Source organism: Engraulis encrasicolus, chromosome 4 (genome assembly GCF_034702125.1).
Source record: "Engraulis encrasicolus isolate BLACKSEA-1 chromosome 4, IST_EnEncr_1.0, whole genome shotgun sequence".
Taxonomy (NCBI): Eukaryota; Metazoa; Chordata; class Actinopteri; order Clupeiformes; family Engraulidae; genus Engraulis; species Engraulis encrasicolus.
The window spans coordinates 29,217,239-29,232,660 of NC_085860.1; the positions used below are offsets into that span (position 1 = coordinate 29,217,239).

The 15,422-nt window shown below is 41.8% G+C and overlaps 1 protein-coding gene across 1 annotated transcript; it reads left to right on the top strand.

The window, feature by feature from the left end:
• The first annotated feature begins 28 nt into the window (after window positions 1–28).
• slc25a18 (solute carrier family 25 member 18) lies at window positions 29–13,481 on the top strand. The gene is made up of 9 exons (XM_063196096.1): window positions 29–125; window positions 674–796; window positions 4,257–4,312; window positions 5,747–5,837; window positions 6,031–6,146; window positions 6,972–7,167; window positions 9,577–9,749; window positions 10,278–10,353; window positions 11,005–13,481. The coding sequence occupies exons 1-9, from the start codon at window positions 106–108 to the stop codon at window positions 11,144–11,146; spliced, it is 993 nt and encodes a 330-aa protein (XP_063052166.1). The 5' UTR covers window positions 29–105; the 3' UTR covers window positions 11,147–13,481.
• Window positions 13,482–15,422: the final 1,941 nt, after the last annotated feature.

Here is a 15,422-nt window from a genome sequence, read left to right on the forward strand (position 1 = left end):
GGTGGGGGTGTGTGTGTGAGTGGGAGAGGAAACCTGGGGTGAGGAACTCATCAACCCCTCAACCGACAAACCCAGCGGAGCAGAGGGCACGCAAACCTCCGCAGGATGGCTGACAACAAAGTCAGGTAGAGTAAAGGCTTACAACTATACTCCTGTCTTTGGATTTTGTAATGTGCCCACCTGTGCCGAGCTTGTAACGGCACCTATGTTCAATTTTGGACACTGCTCTGGATAAAAGTGCCTGCCAAGTGAGATGTCGTGCAATGTTTTGTCACGTAATGTAATTTAATTTAATGCTCGCGTGTGGTTGCGTGGGTGCGTGTGACCCATGACATGCTGGGCTGCACATGTCCGCATGCGTGTGTGTGTGCATGCGTGTGTGTGCATGCATGTGTGTGTATGTGCATGCGTGTGTGTGTGTATGCGTGTGTGTGTGTGTGTGTGTGACCCATGACATGCTGGGCTGCGCATGTCCGCATGTGTGTGTGTGTGCATGCGTGTGTGTGCATGCGTTGTGTTTGTACATGCGTTGTGTGTGTGTGTGTTTGCGTGGGTGTGTGTGACCCATGACATGCTGGGCTGCGCATGTCCGCATGCGTGTGTGTACATGTGTTGTGTGTGTGTGTGTGTGTCTGTGTCTGTGTATCTGTGTGTGTGTGCTGGTGTCTTTCAGCCTCCCGGCTAAGCTGATTAACGGGGGCGTGGCCGGGCTGGTGGGAGTGACCTGTGTTTTTCCGATTGATCTGGCCAAGACTCGCCTCCAAAACCAGCAGGGGCCTAAACTCTACACTGGCCTGTAAGTGACTGTCCGCCTGTCCACCACCACATCTCCACGCTGTGTTTCTACTACAAAGTACAAGCAAATCAGTAAACATTTGTTTTTGTTTACCATGCACTAGCCACTGTGGCTAGCGGTTTTCCCAATTCACTAGCATTGCATCTACACTGGCCTGTAAGTGTCTGACTGCCTGTCAAACACACTTCCCAACTCCTGTTTGTGTTTCTATGAAGCACATGTAAATTTATAACGTCTGTAATGTATGATGAACTAAATCTCTATCATGTTCAGTATGATGACCTAAATCTTCCCAGGGCATGGCATTTAGAGGTCCAGTGTAGGGGTGTAAATCACAGCCTCCATGACGATAGGATTCAATATCGATATCTTATTGTTCAGTGCGATACGATTCGATTATTTTCGATACTTAAGAATGCCCCACGATACCATACGATACGATTCGATTCGAAATTTTCCCAATTACTTTTCCACTTCTATTAAGTTATTGGGCAGGGGACAGCGATTCGATTCTTTTCGATGCTTCGATGCCCCACGATATGATGCGATTCGATTCAATCATCAGAATATATTGCGATATATCGATACATTTCGGTATTATTTACACCCCTAGTCCAGTGTGTAGTTTTAGTAGTTTATAAATGCATGATTCCCCATTCACATATTTGATCTTTTTCATGAGTAATTGGACTGGTCTCTGGCCAGAGAAGGTTTTGCATGTATATATAAGATGTCTGTGTGTGGTCACTCAAAAGGCCAGCCATGGAGCGGATTTACCTACGGTATTCATGTCCAGTATGTACTTATAATTTGATGGTGGTATTTATACTATATATTCATGAAAAAAGGTTACATTTGTGAATGGGAAGCATACATTCTGGAAATAAACTAATAACATATTACACACACTAGCTTTTAATATTTCTATTCACCAGCCACTGTGGCCAGTGGTTTTCTTAAGTTACTATTCCTTCAGCATTTTTACGAGCCACAGTAACTGTAACAACAGTAGTTTTTTGGTACTTTAGCTGTTGGCAGATGCTTTTAGTTGGGGTGCAATAGTTCAAATAGAATTGCTTATTGTTATTATTAAAGCATGTCACTCAGTCATCTGGTTTTTACCCGAAGAAGGTTGGATGACCGAAACATATTAAAGTTTGCTGCTGGAATGGACAGAGTGCAGGATGTTTTTTTACACTTGAATGACGACCTCACTGGGAGTGATATCCTACGCACCTGTTCAGCATTAGTTCTTTAGATCTAGTTCTACAGAGGTGTGCAAAGGCGTTCTTTTTTAACTGGCACAATAGGCTTGAACTTTGGAATTACAGTATACGTGTGTTTAATAACAATAAGTGGAAAGTGTATTTTGTGGAAGTGGAAAGGTGACTGGAGTATTCTTCCAAACGAGTCGACCCTCCTGACTTGATGGAAAAGAGCCTCAAAACACATTTAGGTCAGGGGTGTTTGATTCACCCTATTGACGCTGATTGGACGTTGTACAGTATATGACGTTGATTGGAATTGTAGTGTGTTTGCAGACTGATACCCAAGGTAAATTACATATTACATGATGACTGTTGGATGGCCTTTTCTTTCCTTCATTCATAGCATTTTGGGGGGATTTATATTCCTTTATTGCATGGTGACAGTGAAAAGATGACAGGAAATGTTTGGGAGAGAGAAAAGGAGGAGGATCCGGAAATGTCCACGGTGTAACAGTATGATACCTCAGCCGTTTGAGCCACGGTCAAGGGCAGGAGGTTTGAGATTGACAGCGTTTTTACAGTACTGTAGATACTCAGCATACTTATGGGGTAATGGATGTCCCAAGATAGAAATTCTAATGTTGGTATGTGTTGTTTATGCAAACTATTCCAGAGCTTACAATCTACGCCTCAATGAAATTCATAATGAGCCTGTTGATATGGGGGGCTTAGTGTTGCCACACGTCCAGGTTTTTCCTGGATTGTCCCGGTTTTTATGGTCTGTCCAGGTAAATGGAAAAACGGTCCCGTTTTTTTATAATGCACGTCTTCATATTACCCCATTGAAATAAACACATATCATTAATGTTTCGTGCTCTTGCGTCAATGTGTCCCGTTTTTTTACCACTGAAATGTGGCAAATTCATCCATTTTCTGGAAGTTCACAAGGGTGCAAATGACCCCTGTGCTCATGTCACTGTAGCACACGTGGACTGTAGCTGTTTTCAAGAACTGTTCTCTAATCAATAGTTGATTTAGCACTAGCATCAACGAGTCATCACCAGATCGATAACTAATTAGCACATGCAGGATGTCTGACGTGGTGTATCACTCACTGGACGATGGCCATGCCAGTCTACCAGTCAGCCTGACCTCTGCTCCTCACTTCATGGTGGCCCTCACCTCTCACCTCTCAGCTAATGACCCCCTGGCCTGGAAGATTTCAAGGAATTATGAGAATTCTTTTTTTTTTAATGATATTTTTTGGTCTTTTAGGACTTTATTGATGACAGGATAGTATGAAAGGTGGACAGGAAGAGAATGGGGAGAGAGATGGGGAGGGGTCGGCAAATGACCCGGGTCGGGAATCGAACCGCATGGCAGACAAGTGCCCTACCGGTTGGCCACGGCAGGGCCAGTTATTTGTCTTAAATGGGATATAGGGCAGTGGATGAGACTGACGGGAAGCAAGTGTGTGAGAGAAGTGCTGGGAGTCAGATCGGAACCTGGGAATCCAGGATATATATGACACTAATCGTGAGGTGCAGTAACACCTAATAACGACCCAGTGCCTGGCAAAGAGACAAATCAGTGTAGGCACAGGGCTGTGTGATATGCTGTATAGTATGGGTGCTGCTGCCAACTGCACCTCTAAGGCAACATCGGGGCAAAGCACACCATTACACAACTAGGCAACAGTGTCACTTAGCTACGTACAGTGCATCAACATCTTCTGCATCAACACATTTGTTGTAATATGCTCTACCTGTGGTGAGGTTGTCCATTTCGCTGGTACAGTATTTTCTATTTTTATCCCTGTGATTCTCCTCTTGGTACATTTCCTTTTTAATCACAACACATACTCATCAGTATCAGGTAATTGGAATGCCTCTGGATCTTCACTTTTTTCCCTTGGTGCTCATAGGGGCTCTCAAACTTGGTTACGTCAACAAATGCCGAGGCACTCAAGGTTGCAATTTTTAGTTTTTTAAATTTGGCTACAATGCCTACGCATACATGAAGCCTGCTCTTGATACGCCCTGAAGGCACGCGTAGGCATTGTAGCCAAATAAAAAAAAACTAAAAATTGGAACCTTGAGTGCCTCAGCATTTGTCTACCTGGACATACTCATCAGTGCCTAACACTTCCTTGTGTTTGTGTCTGCTAAGCTGTTGTTATTGTTGTCAATAAACCTGTGCAGTGGAAATCTGGTTCTGCATACTTAAAACACATTTGTTTTGTGCGTTTTTAGGCTTGACTGTTTGGTGAAGACTGTCAGAGCAGAGGGCTACTTTGGAATGTACAGAGGTAACTTAAGCTGACGCTTACAACTTTCAAACTTGGCCTAGTAAGGGCCTCTGCACATCGGTTCCGACAGCACTGCGGAGCACTTTTGCTTCCAACACAATTCCGACCCCCAAACCCAATTCACACGGATTTCAGCATGGATAGCCAATGGGTGGCTCCAACAAAATAGAACTCGTCTCATCCCGCCAGTGTGCGGGGTTCTATTGAACACAATGGAATCAAACTTTTGCGGAGCAGCGCTCTGCACTTTTGTCGGAGTCGGTATGTGGAGGCCCTAAAACACAGCCCTGTTATAGATGAACGGTTACCAGAATGGTAATGAACATGTCATAAAGTTTTACGAAAAGCCCTGTGTACGGCTCATAGTGGCACTCATAGTGGTGTATTATGGTGGTAAAGGTTTTTCAGTGACTATTACAGTGGTCCACTGGTGGATCAGCGTGCATTAAGCTAGTTTACACAACTTGCCTGCTCCTTTTATTGAACTTTCCACATATTATGGAGTATTGCTAGTCTATGTATACTGTGCCCCCAATACAGTTTAACCTATGGTGTCCTGGAGACACACATACGCAGCATTCAGGTTCTTGAGATTTGAGCTGTTTTATTAAAAATGTGGGTAAGTTAGAGCTGAATGAACACATTCTAAGGCAGAACGAGGGTCGTAGCTTTTAAATGCACATTTTGTGTTTCTGAAGACAACAAGGCACTTTCTTCCACCCCCCCCCCCCACCCCTCTTTTTTTTATTTTTATTTTTAAAATCTTTTTGAGGACACAAGAAAAACACAACAATTTTTACTCTTTATAGGCTTCAAACCTATAATAAGACGTAATAAACTAATCTTGAATCTTGAATCTTGTTTGTACGTGCTTCGGAGGCTGAGATATTCAGGATTTATTTGGCAGAGGGCACCCTTTCCCAAAAAGGGCTTAGGACAAAATGGGTTAACTATAAACAGAGATAGCACTTACACTCAGTCACAGAGAGCACTGTTTTGCTGTTTAGCACAGCAACTGTGTTTATTTTTTTCTTGTGGTAGGGCCCAAGCATCATTTGATGATCTGTAAATTATTCCATGCTTTGGGTTTTAGATACAATTGCTACGTTTACATGACGGTTTTAATTCGGAATAAAATTTAATTTAATTCTGAATAAAGCTTCATTCCGCTTTGAAAACGTCATGTAAACACTTCTTTATTCAGAATTAAATGAAAGATCAAAGTAAATTCGACTGAACTATTTAATTCTGAATTATTAATTTGGAATTAAAACCGTCATGTAAACGTAGCAATTGAAAGCTTTTTAGGTGGAATAGAGGGCCTGATATTGCTGCTGTATTTTTGCACAAGGCATGTGTTTTTATTGTTTTTATTGCTGTGGTATTGCCAATAGTATTAAAATGCTAACCGAGTATATGTTGAAACACTCGTAGGTGCAGCAGTCAATCTCACACTTGTGACTCCAGAGAAAGCCATTAAACTAGCAGCGAATGACGTCTTCAGGCAGAAACTGTCCAAAGATGGGTAATTTTATTCATACATTATTTCCTAGTTTGCTGACTCCGTATTCCAGATTTTTTTCATATTTGTTATTATAATGTTTATATACAGTAGATATTAAGGTACCTCTAATTTTTTAAGATCTTGTCACATATCTGTTTTATTATGTTCATGTTCTGTATGTTCTCCTTGGTCCTCCTACGCATATTATCCACAGCAAGCTTCCTCTTTGGGGAGAGATTCTGGCCGGATGCGGTGCTGGCACCTGTCAGGTTATCGTGACGACACCCATGGAGATGCTCAAGATCCAGCTGCAAGATGCAGGCAGGCTAGGTGAGTTGAGTAAGAGAGACAATGCTTTGATTTAATTAATATGAAAGGAGAGCCGGATCACACACTTTTCCACTTCTTCACGACGGAGACAAACTGTCCTTCTGCTGCTAATGAAAACTGAATATCAATGTAACTAAAGGAAGAAATTGAAGTGCGTGGTGGTCCATCTCTCTTTTCACACGGAATATTCAATGGAGACCATAGGAGAGTGAGGTGTACTTAAATAATTGTTTTAATTAATCGAAGAATTGTTTTAATCCGTGCCTTATTACAGAAACACGATTTTTGACGTATCTGGTATTATTGATGTCATTTTAGTTTGACATTATAAAAGTTTTTACACAGTTAAGTTTGATCCAGAACATACAGTGTTATCTATTATACCAGTGATTTTCAACCTATGGGCCGGGGCCCACTGGTGGGCCCTGAAGGTATTCCAAGTGGGCCTTGAAAACATTTTCCAAAAATAATCATATTTTGGTGTGTGTTGTTCTTAATTGGGTCAGAGGTGGGCCCCGAACATTTTTGACAATTTCGAGTGGGCCCCAATTTGAAAAAGGTTGGGAACCCCATGATAACTAATGAGTTTTCGCAGGAAACAGAGTATCATGTGACTCCCTCTCGTGCGGGCGCTCGCGCGATTGGGTCACCAAAGCTTACAATGGTAAAAATGTGGGTCCCTGAAGAAAAAGGTTGGGAACCACTGATCTATTATACAATCAACTGTATACTTTACACTCCACTCTGCTCTTTACATGGCAGACAGCCAGTGTTTGCAGTTACCATAAAAAGTATGTGCGACATTGATGGCTGTATTTGTGTCAGCTGCACAGAGGTCGCCGACGACGCCGACGCCGGCGCCACCCGCGGCCACACCACAGCCAGCGCCCTCACTCGTCAACGCGAAAATATCCCATAATATGCCTCGACCGCGGACCTCGGCGACCAGCATCACCTTGGAGCTCGTGAGGACGCGAGGCTTCGCCGGGCTTTACAGGGGAGCCGGGGCTACGCTTCTCAGGTGCACTTCCTTATGTTTACACACCTGTGGAGCTTTTGTTGGACTCGCTGATCGCCACATCAAAGAGCCATGACAGTCAGAGCATTACCCACAATCCTCTTGATGGTCAAACACTGGGTGGGACATAATGTGATGGCCCTGAAGTTGTTGTTTTTTTTTTCTTTTAAGATTTTTTTTGGGTCTTTTTGACTTTATTTATGATAGGATAGTGAAGGTGGTGACAGGAAGCGAGTGGGGAGAGAGAGATGAGCAAATGACCCAGGCCAGGAATCGAGCCAGCCACATGGTAGATGAGTGCCCTACCGTTTGGCCACGGCAGGGCCAATGGCCCTGAAGTTGACCCACACTAGGGTTGTGGGTGAGCTCTGCCTAGCATACCAATGAGCCTCCTTGCTGAAGCTGTCAGGGCCCCAGTTGGTCACCCAGAAGGTCTATGTTCAAGTCCTGGCAGCGCAACTCTACAGAACTCCCCTTCTCTACAGACTCACTATTTTACATTACATTACATTTGGCAGACACTTTCAGCCAAAGCGACTTGCAATGGAGGACATAATCATAGCATACAACACTTGCAGATAGAAAGTGCACAGGAAATCTACTGAACAGTAAGTGCAGACGCCAAGTAGGGTTTGTGTTTTTATTAAGTACATTAGCAGCGCAGGGTTCAGTACAGTACACACACCCACTCAACATGTCCTAGACTAGAGTTTACCCCGGGTCTGGGCCAGCTCAGGCATCATCAGTGCAGTAGATAGTGAAACAGAATCATTGCTCTGTTCATATCGATGTCCTATTGTGAATTGTATTTTTTTCCATATATTTTCCTGATTTCTTCAGGAATCAACCAGTCTTAGTGTAACTCGGTCCCAATTCTTGAGTTAATGACTCTCAGAGCACACACTGACTGAATAATACCCAGAGAGATGAAAGACACTCTAATCCGGATGCAATGGAGTGCCAGCCCGGTTAGGGGTTTGTTGTCTCGGGCTCAATAACGGCTCTTCAGCTTTGAGGTAGTAGGCTACTTCAATGGCAGTTCAGCCGTGACCTGGTTGGGGATCCAACCGGCAACTTTGATTTTTTTCAGTCCTTTCCAATAGATCACAATTACAGAGCCCACATCAAACCAACAACCCACATCAAATGAACAGCAAATTGAAAGGTTTGGCGAATTTGTTGCTATTGTTCACGACAAATAGGCCAGGGAAGGTGCAGTAGTAGCAGCAGTTGTGTTTCCAATTCCCTCTGTGCTCAATAGCATGTAATGGAATATCTGTGAAGATTCTCATTCAGTTAAGTCAATAGCATCAATAGCATACAGTGCTCCAACCAGTTAGAGCAACAAACTTCTGTACTACCACCACAGTGGAGCGCCACCCTGCACGGCCCTGTTTCCATTGTGTTAAGCGCCGCCCAGCGACTTTCAGGATGGACTGACTGATGTGATTTTCTCTAACCAGATTTTGGGGACTCGTGAGGACTGGGGACTGGAGACTAATGATCCTCAATGGGTTATTCAAGTTGTGGGTAAAAGCTCGCACATCCAAACGTCTTACCTGGGAGCAGGACCAATACAGTAAATAGCCAGATAAAAAGAGAGAAATGTCCGCTGCAACCAGGAATTTTTGCTCCCACTTATTTTATTTTTTTCCGTAACGTTCTTCTCAAGAGGGGTTTCTACCTGAAATGTCACGGAAAAATAAAAAATAAGTGGGAGCAAAAAATCTTGCAGCGGACTTTTCTGTCTTTTTACCTCAATGGGTTATTTAGGCCAGACTGAGAGATACAGGACAGGACACCTGCTAATGCAGAGATAATGCATACTAGATTTTTTAATGGGGTTTTAATTTACGTACAATTAATTGTTGTTCTGAGAGCACATACAGTTTCATATTTTTGTCAGTGGATGCTATTTTGGTTGTTAACTTTTGTATGTTTTCTCCCCAAATCCCTGTTTGCTTCACTCTATCGTTGTCTACAGTATTTTTCTGTATTTTTCATTTTTCTGTAAACCAAAGAGCATTTGGTTTATAACTCAGAAATTCGTTGTGGCTTGGAGAAAATGTTCCTTGATACTGTAACTCGATGTCAGTCTTTTAGAAAAATGCAAATCAACTGATAATTTACTTTTATTTGTCTTTGAATTTTATTTATGTCTTTGACCTTTGTGTGTAGACCAAGGCAACATGATGTGAAAGTAATATCAAGTGCCACCACCATGTCACAGCTTTAATCTGAAAAGTAAGCTTTCTTGGCTTACCTTACTTAGCTAACTTGATGGCTATTACGTAAAAGCAAATTACAAACACAAAAGTGTGAGTGAGTGAGTGAGTGAGTGAGTGAGACTGGGAGAGCTCGGCCATTAACGCCTGTGTCGTGCTGTGTGTGTCTGTGTTTCTCCACCGTCAGGGACATTCCCTTCTCAATGATCTACTTCCCGCTGTTTGCCAACCTCAACACGCTGGGCCAACCCGCTCCAGGTTGCCATGGCGAGCCGCCGAAGCGAGCCCCCTTCCTGCACTCCTTCATGGCGGGCTGCACGGCCGGCTCAGTGGCCGCCGTGGCTGTTACGCCACTAGACGGTGGGTGTGGGGGGACACTGGCGGGCGGGGGTGGATGGATTGTGTGTGTGTGTGTGTGTGTGTGTGTGTGTGTGTGTGTGTGTGTGTGTGTGTGTGTGTGTGCTCGTGCATGCGTATATATATGGGGGATGGATGGAAGTGTGTGTGTGTGTGTGTGAGTGTGTGTGTGTGTGTCTGGGGGCGTTTAGAGGGATTTAGGGGGATTCTAAGGGCCCGGAATTGTGGAGGTGGGTTTCTGAGGACACTCCGAGTCTATTTGTACTCCCTCCGGTGCGACAGCAATAACAATGGCTGAACTCTTCCTCAGAGTAATTAATCTAATTTAATTACGTATTTCATCAGATGGAGACAATGAAACATTTACTATTCAGCAGTTTTCCTGGCAGACCAAAAAAGTACACTCCACACACATCTCTGGACATGAACTGGTTGCCCTTGTCACTGTCAGAGACACTTTATAACATTGTGATGTGCTTAATTTGTGTTTTTCTTATATATATATATCTTTGTATATTTAATTGTCCACAGTGATTAAAACCCGTATACAGACCTTGCAGAAGGGCGAGGGAGAGGACTCCTACCGTGGGATTGTAGACTGCGTACGGTAGGTCTCCTTATCTTAACACTTTAAAGGTACCTTAAAAGTACCTTAACAAATACATTTATGCCATGAATAAACATTGAGTAAACATTGAATAAGCCCAATATATAGTGTTTCTCTGCGTTGTGTGATAATTGTATCCTCGTTTTTTTAATCTCCAAAGTAGCTTTAAGGACATTGGGACCCTATTACCTTCCATGCTATTGCTTTGATCTTATATGAACCTAAGATCAAAATCATCCGCAAATTACATGACATGAGAAGTCCACAGGAAGGAGAAACAGAGATGGTGCCAAAATACTGAAAAAGAGATTTATTATTATTATTACTAGATTTAACAAGGAAGTGCTGTTTTAAAATGCCAGTAACTCAATACTTGTTTTTTCAAAGAATTATTTTATTAAAAAGCTGGGTAGTGGGAGAAACTTCAAAAATGTGATGTGACTACATACATGTGCCCATTTCCCCCATGCATTACTCATATGTGCACGTGCAGGTAGAAGTAACACATACCCTCTGTAAAGTCAAGATTGTCAACTCAGCGGAAAAAAATGTCGCAATGCACCACTGACTTTTTCTGCCAAAAATTAGTCTGTTTTATGTATTATTATATTAGAGAAGAAAGACACTTACCACCTGTGAATGTCTTGACAGGCGAGTGTTGACACGAGAAGGACCATCAGCGTTCATGAAGGGAGCTACCTGCCGAGCACTGGTCATCGCACCCCTGTTTGGCATCGCACAGGGAATCTACTTCCTGGGTGTCGGGGAACAGGTGATCAGCCTGATGGAATAGGAACATGGAACATGGAACACTAAACGTTAGTAGTATGCAGTGGATACAAGGCAGTCTTTGTCCTTCCATATTTTCCTGTGGACAACTTTATTGCAACACACAGACAAGGCTACAGGAAAGGATGGGAGGACAAATGCTGACTCGGACCCAGTTTCTCAACACAGTGAGGTGTTGAGATGAGGAGAAGATGAGCAAGAGAAAGCGAAAGAACAAGAGCAAGAGCACGGAGGAAGAGGAAGGTTGTTGGCCTGAGTTACTGTAGGTTTTTTTCTCTCCACATACTGCAAGAAAACAAACAAACAACAAAAAAGTAATTGTAATGGTAACATGCTAACATGTTTTACAACACTCTGATTTGTGTAGTTTTCAAACAGGGTACGTTTAGGTAATGTGGTCTTTATACTGATACTGGAGCTTTTTATCGAAACACAATTGAAAAAAGAAAAAAATATAAAAGACTGAATGAATAATACAGCTTGTGAATGAGTGGGTGAATGAATGAATGAATGAATGAATGAATGAATGAATGAATGAATGAATGAAATTTTGATAGTGCTTTTTCTAGACACCCAAAGCGCTTTACACGTACCACAGGGCACTGATTACTGTATGTGTATGACTGATGTGCAAGACGAACCTGGATGATGCAATGGCAGCTGGTTGTGCTGATATGCACTCTTGGTTACATGCTGGCCAACTCTAAGGGGACAGGGGATGGGGAAATTTCATATGAATTCAGTAATGGGGCATCTGATTTGTTATCTTTTCATTCCAATGTTCATTTCAATGGGGAAAACGTACAGTCATTTAACAAATGGTCAATGCCACAAAAAGTTATACCAGAAATGTGTTGTTGTTTTTTTAGCATTCGTGAATACAGCAAATGGATTACTGTGTATAAAGCTAATTTGATGTGTCTGTCTTTGAGTGAAAACAAGCACCAGGTCAGTTGAGTTACTGTATAGATACGTTTTTTGTTTTGTTTATCAACACGGTGTTGTGAGGAGGGGCAAGACACTGGCAGCCAACCACGTGAGCTAATTTTTTGACCGACAGCGGTTTCCAACAATCAGAGCTAGAGTTGTGCACAGCTAGTTTCGCGCAGTCAGGAGAAAACAAAAATGTAGAACCCATCTATAGGCTTTAATACACCAGTCTTCAGTCTTTATTTTCATATTTCAGTCGATTCAAATTAATATATTTGAATGTTGACAACTTCATTTGAGAACTATTGATGAAGGTAATCCTGTATGTCTGCCATTCCATAGTTTCAATGTGCTATGTAACACATTTACAACAAGTAGTCATAAAATAGTCCCAATATGTCACCAGAGACTATGCAAAGATCATTGACACAACTACTGACTTCATTTTAGCGGATAGAGCCAAGAGGTTCCATGAAACAAAAGCAGGATACTTTGGCTGTTAATTCTTTTTTTGAAATGTCATCCTTTTGGCTGGACTATGCTTCATTTGTTAAACAAACATTTTATTTTCCATTTTTCTGTAAACCATCTCTGGGGATCAGGAACAAAACTACTCGCCATGACTTCATAGCCCTTTTAAAGCAACACTAAGTAGATTTTCATCCTTAAAATAATCTGTCAAAAGACATTTCATCATGGTTCATCACCTTGCAACAGAGTGAAAATCACTTCTGAATTTGCATTTGCTGCCCCCTGTGGGCGATAAGGCAAGTTTGAAGGAGCATGTCATCTCTGTGGTTAGGCACAGTGGGCCTTTTTCACGTCATGTCAGACACCTTTGATTCAATGCATTCAAAGCAAGTATAAATTGATTCCACTAACATACAGGCAACTGTTTTCTATGGTTCTATGGTTCTGTGTGAAACCTGTAGGTGCTAGTCGTTTATACCTGCTTCGCTTCAACTTGGAACGTGTTTGACATCATTGCGAAAAATTGGCCAATTCTTCTTTCAACCTGTCAGGCAACTGAGGGAAAAGATACTGTTGCTTTTAGTACACTCACTACTCTCTTCACACAGACTAGGATCTGAGTTAGCAAATTACTTTCTAATTCTGTTGTTTGAGCTGTTTTACAATCTGGGTCTTTTTTTTCAGTACAATAAAACTGCGCACAATAAAAAAACTAAACAAACAAAGTATTTAAAGCCTTACCACTGTCTTGTAACATCTAGATTGAAATCGCACTGCTGTTGACATTACCATCACATTTATAATTTTATAATGTTTTTGAGTACTTTGTACTGCAGATGATTCATCACACATTGTGTAATATTGTGGTATTGTGTAATAATAATAAAAATATTTCGGAAATGTGGTTCTCAGGCAACTGCAGACAATAAAAAATGTGTTTTTAAGTATTAGTCTGTTTTTGGAAAATACACTGTTGCATTTCTCATTTCTCAAATTAATCAGGCACACTGCACTACAATGCACTACCCATGGGCAGTCATGGGTAAGCGGTTAGGGCGTCAGACTTGTAGCCCAAAGGTTGCTTGTTCGACTCCCAACCCGACAGGTTGGTGGGGGGAATAAGTAACCTGAGGTAGCCTGAATATGGTGCCGTCCCGCCGCACTGCTCCCTAGGGGCGCCATTGAGGGCTGCACCCATTCAAATCACATCTACCGGTGCACTTTCTATGGGAGGGATGTCAAACTCAGTCCCAGGGACCAAATCAGGTCTGCGGCATCATTTTATTTGGCCTGAGAGATCATTTGAAATGTGTATTACAGTCAACATACTAAATTAATATAGGCACACAGTTCTATGCATCACAGGAATTATGAGTGGGCCTAGGCCAGTGTAACCAACCGTACATACAAAAGATCAGTATAGTGATCTTTCCCACTCGTGTAGGATACAACAGAAAATGTGTAGGCACATTGAACCTGTCTAGCATGTGATGGGAATGAGTGCTTGTGAAATTCACTTTCATTTTAAATTTAAAGGGACACTGTGTGAGATTTTTAGTTGTTTATTTCCAGAATTCATGGTGCCCATTCACTGATGTTACCTTTTTCATGAATACTTACCACCAGCATCAAATTCTAAGTTTTCATTATGACTGGAAAAATTGCACTTTTCATACATGAAAAGGGGGATCTTCTCCATGGTCCGCCATTTAGAATTTCCAAAAATAGCCTTTTTAGCTGCAAAAATGACTGTACTTGGACCATACTAGAAAATATTTGTTTCATACTCAGTAAACTTTCATGTAAAGATCAAATTTGGCAATAGGCAGCCCAATTTCAATAAGTAGCATAGTTGCAGTACCTTTTTTGACCATTTCCTGCACAGTGTCCCTTTAAGTATTGTGGGTGCATGCACAATTTCAGTAGGCCTACATTTTTTTATGGCTGTGACCCACTGTGAATTTGTAGTTGACATCCCTTTTCTATGGCATTTCAAAAAATATGTCTCTCAACCTTTTTTATAGCCTACCTAATTTATATCTGTTAAATAATGCAGAGTGAGTGAATCAGCAATGTTGCACTGGACTGTATTTTTAGAAGCCAGATATGTATGCTCAGAAGACAACGTAACTGCAGAGTTGCAGAGTACATCTTTTTCACATTACTCTATCAAATTAGCTACAGACATTTTATGCTGTAAATATTATAATTGGTAGGAAGTGGTAAGCATTACAAGGCTTCTGCCAATAGTGCCCTCAGTGGTCTGAACTGCAAAGCGCAAGCAATGGGTGCAAAATAATGGAAGAATCGCTCACAAGGTGATACAAGCATGAAACTTGGCACAAGTGTTCATTAGGACATGCTTATCAATATCAGGGGTGGAGGTACTCAGAATTCCATGTTGCATAGCAATGGTTACTATGTAAAGCACTTTCCCTAGCAACCAGTATCAATTATGCCATTTCTGATTGATTTTGTGGTATGAGGGCATCTGTACCCTGAGTCATTGTCCTAAAATCACTGTAGCAGTAGTTCAAGAGGTAACGTATATACGGCAAATATGTACTATAATGACCCCTTATGATGTAATTTCATCCACCCAAAATCATTGTAATTATGCGAATAATACCATGTAAAATGATAATGTCTTTTTTAAATCAAGTGAAACAGGCTTACAAATGTCTTTATATGGCAGGCCTATCTTTATATATACATGTGCCAAATACTGCCAACTGACCAGACACAAAATAATTTCAGGAAGAAAGAATGCATTCAGTATAGTACATGATACATACGTGCTGTGTTGAGAAGTGTCATCTGACAGTGATCCTCATGCTTAGCCCAGTATTATTAATTATTATATCCAAAACTAAATGGGT